Raw genomic sequence first — 10,322 nt, 5'->3', positions numbered from 1 at the left:
TAAAAAAAAAAAAAAATATATATATATATATATATATATATATATATATATATATATATTTATTTATTTATTTATTTATTTATTTATTTGAGTTATTATATAGAATATAGAAATATAGAATTATAAACATTAGAAAGTTAGTAAGTGAATTATAAACATTAAAAAAGTTAAATTCTCTTATTTCACTCTCTCTCTCTGCTCGCCCATCACAGTCACAACCCTCACATGTGCGTAAGATTTAATTTTTGTGTATTTTCATGTTTTTTTTTGTATTGTAAATATGTGTATTATATTGTTTAAGTGTTTAATTTATGTATTTCTTTGTATTTTGTTTTTGTATTTGTGTATTATTCCTCCCGATCAGTATGCTATATTGCTATAATAATTGTGATTTAGTATGTTTTTGTGTATTATAGATTTAGGGATAAGTATGTAGTTGTGTGCATATATCCACAATAAACAGTATGCTAGAGTTAATTGTGATTTAGTATGTTTTTGTATATTATAGATTTAGGGATAAGTATCTAGTTGTGTGCATATATCCACAGTATGCATGCTAGATTAATAGATTATACATTATGTTTTTGTGTATTATAGATTTATAGTATACATGCTAGAATTTCGGTAGTTCGTATTTTTATTCTTATTTTTTGTTTTTTGTTTTTCAAAAAATTGTACTAAAATAACACTTTGACTAGGAGTTGATCGGGGATGGGGATTCCCCGTCCCCGCCAAATTCCCCGCCGGGGATGGGGTCGGAGTAGCGGGGATGAGGACGGGGATACCCCTCCCCGCCCTGCCTCGTTGCCATTCCTACCATCGGGTGATATTTCCATCTCGCACTCTGTGTCTTGTAGTCCATTTTGTTCAGTACCTGCGATTTTCAATACTGGTTATTTTAAAATTTGTGTCAATGTGCATGCTATTCATACAGTGTGTGGTCCGGTGTGTGCATAAGGGTATGGAGGCCTGTGCAATGGTGATACTCGCATCAAACCCCTCATATAGGAACGCCGGTGCATTATCCAATGTGTGCGCGGCTGCGTGTTCTCAGGTGCATGGAGTCTTACACTCATTACTTACGCTATGTCCGTCATCGCAGACTCTATAACTACTTCGTTCATCGTTTTCTACCCACTTCTAATCAAATATTGCACGCGACTAGCAAACAATGAATTTAACAGTCATGAAGGTTTTTATGCCAGTCATAATAAATATTATTACACTCAGGGATACGTAAGACCCATTCATCTCGCTGTTCATGAAGGTTTTTATGCCAGTCATATTAATTATTACATTGCTAACCTAAGTCGGTCGTCTCCATGCCGGCGGCATCTCTGTCCATGTCTTCTCGTCTCTCTCGTGGATTTCGGCCTCTTGGCGTCGTCGTCGTGGCTGGTTCTAAGAGAATCGTAGACTAATCCTACTAAACTTTCACTCTCGTCTTTGTTGCGCAAATTGTATTCCTAATATAAGTCAATATTTCTTTCATATTCAATTGCCTTAATTACCCTTTGTTTCTATTAATTTAATCGTCTGATTATTTACTACCATCTATTCCCATCCGTCCATCTATTGTAATCTAAAGGCCATCATTAATCTACATGTTTGTATTTTTAGGGTGTTTGCATGTGAATGCAACCCTATATATATATATATATATATATATAGATTTACAATCAAATGAGACAACACTTTCCCATAAGACAGTGAGATACAACGTGAGTGCACACAGTGTACTACGCGGATGCACACAGCCTAGAGTGTGTGCACTTAGCCCAACATGAGTGCATACAGTTTAGGGTGTGTGCATTCGTAAAGTAGGTTGTGTGCACTCACGTTGTGGCTCACCGTCTCACGGGGAGGTGTTGTCTCATATGAAGTCAACCCATATACGTGTGTGTGTATATATATATATATATTCAAATGTGGTCGCGCCTTCTCGTGCGGTCGGTGCGGTTCGCACAACTCAATGTTAGAAAACGCACAACAATGAAAATACAAAAACACACCACATACCCAAAATAATGCGCCATAATTCCCTTGCCCCTAATGGTGCATTTGCTAACACTTTGTGGTGTATATTTGCATACCTAGTGGTGTATTTTTGGGTGATGCGTACCTAATGATACATATTTGTGTGGTGTATTTTCTAATAATAAATGGTGTATATTTGTATACATAGTGGTGCGGCCTCACTGACTGCATGTTAAGGGCCGGCCACACCTGATTATGACCTTATATATATATATATATGTACATACATACATACATCTCCATATCAAAAATTAATGAGAAAAAAGGGGAGAACAACATTATTAAATAAGATTAAAAGTAGCTTACATCATTCATTTCAATAAAAATTGAATAGTCATGCTAATAATTATAATCACGCTATTTTGAATCCAATCATTAATGATTTACAAACAATAAAACTGCAAATACAAAATTATCATTTCCATAACAATAGGAGCAGAAACCCAGCTCTTCTGACAGTCAGAACAAAGATATGAGAAAAATACTTGGTTCTACAATTATAGGGAGCAAAAGAAAGCAGATCATCGACAACAAAGGTATCATACCAGTATTCAAAACTTAAACTTAAATATTACCTTATTATGTTGTCTTCATAGCAATAATCTTAACTCTATTTTCCATTGTATGAACCTGCGATTGAATACTATATTCATATATATATATATATATATCAAAACTTCTTCCCTGAAATGAAAAACATAAGCGATTGAATACTTACACATTACACTCAAACTATCATACTTCAATAATACTCAGATTATATTCCGGTAACATATTTACCGTCACTAGTGCTTTCATTGAGAGCCGAGATCAGATCTCAGGCAAACTTCACACATCACAAACACCCAGCTCTTCTCATTGCTATCAATGGCGCGCTTTAGATCCAGCAGCTCTCATGGTTCTCGTCAAGTGAACGATGGTCACGCCTCGGGTGATCTTCAGCTCAACAGTAATCATGTGGGAGATTGTCGCGAGGGTGATCTTCGCAGCCAGATCAATAACAATCATCGTCGAGACTGTGACTAATACATGTTGACTATGACAGAACTGTCGTAGTACTGATACTGCAAACAGGACTGTGACCAGCAGATAACCTACAACAAGTAAAATAACGTATTTAGGATTATTTCCTTTGATTTAGGTATATGTCTCATCAGTATTTAAATGTGTAGGTATTATTTCCTTACTTTGATTTGAACTCAAGAAATTCATCAAAAGATTCATTAAAATGTAGCTTCGTAGCATCATATGAACTTGTAATCCTCACTTCACCTATTACAAAATATAGGTTATTTAAATAGTGAGATCTGAATAGGGGAAAAAATCAAATACTTACTATTGGTTTTATCTTCCACGGAATGGTCGAACAGCAGGCCAACACCACCGAAAAATTGACTAACACTTATCGAAAAACTAAAGTAACCTTTCGGCCATCTTTGGGTTATAAATTGCCTTTGAGTACAATGAGTTGCTTATGAGTGTGCTAGATTGCTTGCTTTTCTCGAGACCTAAAACCCCTATTTATACAAGCTATGAGGGATTTCTCCCTTAGGAAACTTATAAACCACTTTAGGAACTCTTTCCTTATTACATTTTAGGCACTTTCCTAACTTATCCCAACCATCCTTCCATATCCCTCACCTTCCGCCACTAAACTCTTTAGGAAACTTTCATAACCGCCTATCGTGCACCGCACTTCCTACGTTGCCTCGTCTTACCTCGGCCCTTTCTGGGTCGGTCTGCCTTGACTCATCTCTTTCTTACTTCTTTAGCCCGACTTTCCTCCATGGTAATCAACTGTTTCAATACCTATGTTCAATAACAATCATCGTCGAGAGGGTGATCTCCGTAGCCAACTTAACAACAACCACGATGGGGGCTGCGCTCCCCTCCCAGTGAATGTTGCTCCCATCCCAGCCACGGGCTTCCAAGCGGCGGCGCAGTCCATTCAACAGGCGACGACGACGATGGCCCAGCTAGTAGCAGGGATGCAAGGCCAGGCCCCACCACCGCCACCACCTCCTCCAGAGGTGGAGGTGCAATCTCAAGCTCAACTGCCCTAGGCATTCGCGCAGAAGGAGGAAATAGAAGAGCAGAGGACCCAGCGTCTGTATCATGATGCAACTCGTCGGCCGACCGTTTCTATGCCCGCCATGGGATGGTGGGGTGAAAAGGCTGCTATCCAGCCAAGGTTGTGGGCACAACCGAAGACCAAAAGGACCAAGGGTCCATACCAAGGTGAGCAGTCGCACCGGATGGACGGGATGTGTGAGTCTGGGGGCCAACTCCATGTCAGTCCACGGCACTCAAGCAAACCCCAAACATGCAGAAAGAAGTGGTGGAAAAACTTCAAAAACAGATAGAGGAGCTAGAGAGAAGTGTAGAAGCAAGAGAACATTCACCAGAACCTGAGGTGAGGATGGCTGCTCCATTTTCTCCTAGTATAATGGATGCGCCCCTCCCAAGAGATTTTAGGTTGCCACTATCAAGGCCTACACTGGGACTTCTGACCCATGCGTCCACATGACAAGGTACAAGGCAGCCATGGTAATGACCGGGGCAGGCGACGCCATAATGTGCAGAGCGTTTTTTACCACTTTGGATGGAACCGCCCAAGATTGGTTCAACACGATTTCAGATGGTTCGATCCAGAACTTTGCGGAGTTGTCCAAACATTTCTTGACTTATTTCTCCGGGCATATACAACACAAGAAACCATTTTCACATCTCTACGAAGTAAAATAGGACAGGGGCGAAAGCATAAGAAATTTCTTAAACAAATGGAAGACGGAAGTCAACACTGTGTGCGACTTCGATTCTAAGGCGGCAATCCTCATGTTCATCCAGGCATTGAGGTCAGGAAATTTTCATAGACAGCTGAACACTCACCATCCACGCTCCAATGAGGAGTTAATGAGGATAGCAAACCGTTATGCCGAGGCCGAGGAGGCTGATAGGAAGAAGAAAGATGAGGAAGAGGGCAGGAGGAGTGGGCGACCTGACAAAGTTGGTCCGACCAACCACGCACCACACCCAAACCAGTTATCCACAACGAAGGGGAAAGTTCAAGAAAGACCTCGTCTCACCCCACCGCGACACTTAACACCGCTTAGTCACTCGGTTAGCGTGATTCTAAGTCACGCTGAGGAAATGAGAATGGTGCATTTTCCCTCAGAGTGTATGACAGTTTCTATGTGCAAAGACCAAACCAAGTATTGTTGATTCCACCGACAGGATGGACATGATACTGACGAGTGCCATATTTTAAATAGACAAGTAGAGGAACTAGTGCAGAGCGGATACTTTACTCAATTCGTTAAGTATCTGGGACGGTACCAGCATCAACAGGGCCTACCCGACAATGTGTGGCGAAAGGAAGAAGATCTTGAGCCTTCAGCCTCCAACACCAAGAAGAGAAGGTGCGACCAGGGCGAGGAAGGAAGAGACAGTAAGCTAGAGGAGAAGCCCGCGCAACGCAAAAAACATGTCATTCGTTGATGGTCCGTCCTGATTATATTAAAAACAAAAAAAAAAAACTCTATACCCTTAGGGCCGGCACGAGATCCGATCACGCTAGCTACCTGACGGGAGAGTTGACCTTTGGCCGAGCCTAGTGACGTATCCAGGATTTCATTTGAGGCGGGGCGAAGAAGCAAAGGTAAACTAAGTCCAAAAATGTTTAAACACAAGGTTCAAATAGAAATATCAAACACGAATAAATTGTTAAATTACAAAATACATTATAAATTACAATACAAAGTTTATGATAAACTACGGGGTAATACTCCTCTACGCTCTCTCATATTTTGAAATCGGAGTAGAATTGCTTCATTTGAAACTTGATCAAAAACTTCTTTTTTAACATACGGCAATAAGCAATCATGTAATAAATCATCACCCATCCGGTTGCGTAAAGATGTCTTGATTAACTTCATAGCAGAAAATGCTCTTTCCACACTAGCAGTTGCAACTGGTAGAATCAAAGACAACTTTAGAAGCAAATACACCAACGTATAGTCCAAATGTCTTCCCGTTTCCACCATTTTTTGAGCTAATTCATTAATACCACCCAATTTAGAGAAAACAGGATCAGAAGTTACATCAACAAAATAAGTTTGTAGTTGGTTTATCTAGTACTTCAAGTTCAATAATAGAAAAATCATTTGGATAGAACTGTGCCAATCGAACTAATTTTTCCTTATCAAACCTAGCAAATGAATCCCTGGGATCAAAACATGCCACACATAAGAGCAACTCTGTAGTCTTCTCATTGAAACGGTTGTTTAGCTCTTGGAGTTGTAGATCTAAGACCGCATAAAACCTTTCAACACGGTACCTATGAAGATGAGTTCTTTCTTCAACATTACGGCGAGGTCTTCCTGGAACTACATAAACTTCATCCAAATTAGGTATGGGAATTGAATGCTTGTTGCAAAACATTGAAACTTCTTGTAAAAGAGCTTCCTACCCATCATCTCTCATCATTTGCAATCTCTTTTTTGAGACCTCCAATAGTCTAATGGCACTCACAATGTTTTGATCTTTCTTCTGTAATGCCTGTGACAAGTCATTGGTAATTCCTAAAACATCCTTCATCAAATGCAAAAAGAATACAAAATCAAAACATAGAATAGCCTCCAATACTCCAAATGCTTCTGTCCTTTGTTTTGGACCGTCATTGACTCCTATTTCATCAAGAACCTCAATCACCGGAGAAAATAATCTCACAATGCTCACAAGTGCACCGTAATGAGATCCCCAACGTGTATCACCAAGGCGTTTTATAACTGATTCTTGATTCAAACCAATTCCTATTTCAATTGTATCAGTAGAAATTGAATCAATCAACATCTTTAATTGTTTGTCTCGTAAGCTATCCTTACGCTTACATGGAGCACATACAATATTGCACAATTGCGAGACAGTGACAAAAAAATTTCCAACAGCACTATTTTCTCTTGCAGCACCCACAAGTGCTAGTTGTAGTTGATGAGCAAAACAATGAACATAAAAAGCACATGGATTCTCATTGATAATCAAAGTTTTAAGACCATTGAACTTGCCTCGCATATTACTTGCTCCATCATACCCTTGGCCTCGTATTCTTGAAATGCTTAATCCATGCCTTGTTAGGAGATCTTCAATGGCTACTTTAAGAGACATAGATGTAGTATCACGAACATGAGTAATTCCAAGCATACGCTCAACAATATGCCCACTTGAATTCACATACCGAATAAACACAATCATCTGCTCCTTAAGTGATACATCTCTTGACTCATCAACTATTATTCCAAATAATTCTTCACCAAGATCATTGATTATTATTTCAGTTGTCTCACTTGCAATTGCATTAACAATATCTTTTTGAATTAAAGGAGAAGTCATTTGGTGATTTTCAGGTGCATTTTGCATTACTACTTTGCCAACATCTTCATTAGTATCTGCAAGAACTTTTAAGAACTCAAGGAAGTTTCCCCAATTAAGTGAGTCAAGGGTTTCATCATTTCCACGAAAAGCAAGTCCTTGCCTTAAAAGAAACCGGATAGAAGTAACTGATGAAGTCAATCGAACACGGTAGTCTTGTTTCGATTGCTCCGAGTATTTTGATACACAAACTTGTATGTGTTGATCTTGAGTCATTAAGTTTCGACAAGCTTGTACATTCTTTGCATGAACACTATCATGATTACCAACATGTGCACGCAACCTTTCCGGTCCTTTTTTCTAATTGTTGAATCCTTCTGTAACGAATGACTCACCCCCAGCTTGGTGTCCACTGCTTTCATCTTTGAATAGATAACAACATAAACAATATGCTGCATCTTTTGATACACTATACTCCAACCAATTACTATGATCATCAAACCATTTAGAATTAAATCTTCTATTAGCACCCGTAATCAATCTTCTAGTAGGAAATACATGATTTTTTGGTTGACAAGGACCCATTTATAGATATCGTCTCCGCACAATATCTCTATCATTGATATGATATTCATATATATTTTTCCTTTTACCCGGATCAACTTCAAGCTCATCTATATTAACTTCAATATGAGGCCTTGTACTTGACACTTCCTGACTACCTTGACTAGATGAATACCCAAAAGAAGTTGATTTTCTTTTGAAAAATTTTTCCATAACTGAACCAATAAAACAATATCATATCATAAACTAAACAAAACACATTATGAATTCTGACTAATAAACAGATAAACTGATTCAGTGTATTCTGTTATGTCTAAAAGCTATGAATTCTAATTGCTAAATGTCTAAAATACAAAAATAGATAATCCATTGATAAAATATATTTTAGTTCAATATATAAACAGTAAAACAGCAAAATATATAAACATAGTTCAATATATAAATAGATACATTGATAAACAACAAAACAGGGACGCTGATCTTTTAGTTCAATAATCATAGTTCAATAATCATAGGTCAAATGTGAACCTGAGAAGTAATTTAAATAATCACAGCAAAACAACAAAATATATAAACATTAATTCAATAATCATAGTTCAAAGATTTAAATAAAATTAGAGAAATTAGGATTTAGGGCAAAATTTAAAGTAGAGAAATTAGGGCAAATATGAACCTGAGAAGTGAGAGGAGATTAGAGGCGTGACCGGTAGCAGGGACGACCGGCGAGCTCCGGTAGCAGGGACGACCGGCGAGCTCCGGCGAGGAGCGAGGATGCGACGCGGAGTGAGCGAGAGAGTTGCGACTTGCGAATGAGCTTTCTGCGATCTGAAATTATGAACTGCAGAATAAGGAAAATAAAAAAAATTATATTTATATACAGCCCCAAAACGACGTCATTTCAGGGCTGTATATTTTGGGCAGTGGGGGCAGCTGCCCCCACTGCCCCCAGGGCAGTTCCGTCTCTGGCCGAGCCTATGGCTGGTCGAAGTGAGCTCGCGTACAAAATGCACAAAAACTCTATTCCCTTAGGGCCGACACGAGATCCGATCTCGCTAGCTACCTGACGAGACAGCTAACCTTTGGTCGAGCCTACGGTGGGTCGAAGTGAGCTCGCACACAAAAAAAACAACAAAAAAAACAAAAAACAAAAACAAAAACAAAAAACAAAAGAAAACAAAAAAAAAACAACAAAAAAAACAAAAAACAAAAAAATAATAATAATACATTTTGGCCGAGGTCAAGCCTCGGCAAAAAATTGGCCAAGGATGACCTCGGCCAATTTTGGTCGGGGATGACCTCGACCAATTAATTTTGGCCGAGCTCATGCCTTGCCCAATTTTGGCTGAGGCTGACCTCGGCCAATTAATTTTGGCAGTGGTCAACCTCGGCCAAAAGTTGACCGAGGTCCCGCACCTCGGTCACAGTGGCTAAGGCACGGGGTCGGTCCCAGCCACAATTTTCTTACCGTTCGGAAAAAAAAAATTTACACACGTCATTACTCCCAAACCACCTCAACCACTCTCGTTGGCTAGGGAGTGGGGGACTGGTGACAGGATAATTGGGCATCAGCACCTGACCCGAATCATCAGCACTGACTCGAAGGCAACAAACGGTCACCCATTACACAAAGGCGACACATTGATGGTGATAATTACTCCAACGGCTCACCATTACCAGCACTCAATGCAGCTCACCATTACTAGCACTCCGTTACACTCACTAGAGGAAGGGCCATTGCAGTATAAGTAGCAGACTTGTGGTAGAGGAAGGAGAGACTTCGTTTATGATACATAGCACTGACATATTGTACTCACTCACTTTCACTAATACACAGATCTACGTTGTGGCACCAAAACCGTGGTTGCTCACTTGTCTACTGTACTGACTACTCATTGTACTTACACATTACACTCAAACTATCATACTTCAATAATACTCAGATTATATTCTGGTAACATATTTACCGTCAGCGACAAACTATAAAAACAAAAAAATAGTGCATGTGTTTGGGTGTATGTCATATATTATATTATATATATTATATACATATCTCTTATTTCTGATATTTATATAAATAAATAAATTTAAATATATATAAATATAATAAAAAATTAACATGGCTGACTCACCCGAGTTAACTTGACAAAATCTGCCGAGTTGGGCGAGTTAACTCGGCCTAGTCGGCCACCAACTTGGCCTAATGACCGAGTTAGGCGCTAGGCGGGCGCTTAGGGAGCAATTCGCCTCAGCCTAGGGGCGCCTAGCGCATAGGCGGCCTATTTTTGCAATAATGTATATATATATATATATATATATATATATATATATATATATATATATATATATATATATAT

The 10,322-nt window shown here is 39.1% G+C and overlaps 1 protein-coding gene across 1 annotated transcript; it reads right to left on the bottom strand.

Annotated features, from left to right (window-relative positions):
- Nucleotides 1-5,798: 5,798 nt before the first annotated feature.
- Nucleotides 5,799-7,680, bottom strand: LOC116010892 (zinc finger MYM-type protein 1-like). The gene is made up of 2 exons (XM_031250387.1): nt 6,544-7,680; nt 5,799-6,167 (listed from the first exon to the last, which is right to left on the bottom strand). The coding sequence occupies exons 1-2, from the start codon at nt 7,678-7,680 to the stop codon at nt 5,799-5,801; spliced, it is 1,506 nt and encodes a 501-aa protein (XP_031106247.1).
- Nucleotides 7,681-10,322: the final 2,642 nt, after the last annotated feature.

This window comes from Ipomoea triloba, chromosome 2 (genome assembly GCF_003576645.1).
Source record: "Ipomoea triloba cultivar NCNSP0323 chromosome 2, ASM357664v1".
NCBI classification, from domain to species: domain Eukaryota; kingdom Viridiplantae; phylum Streptophyta; class Magnoliopsida; order Solanales; family Convolvulaceae; genus Ipomoea; species Ipomoea triloba.
Note: the sequence above shows the minus strand (reverse complement) of the source record. Positions and strands in the feature narration are given on the sequence as shown.

What these genes read in the sequence shown, in the direction of transcription:
- LOC116010892 (XM_031250387.1), bottom strand. Translation starts at nt 7,680, where the DNA reads ATGACTCAAGATCAACACATACAAGTTTGTGTATCAAAATACTCGGAG. An exon ending in GTGCCATTAGACTATTGGAG is followed by an intron (nt 6,168 to 6,543) that starts GTCTCAAAAAAG and finishes TTGAAGTACTAG; the next exon opens with ATAAACCAACTACAAACTTA.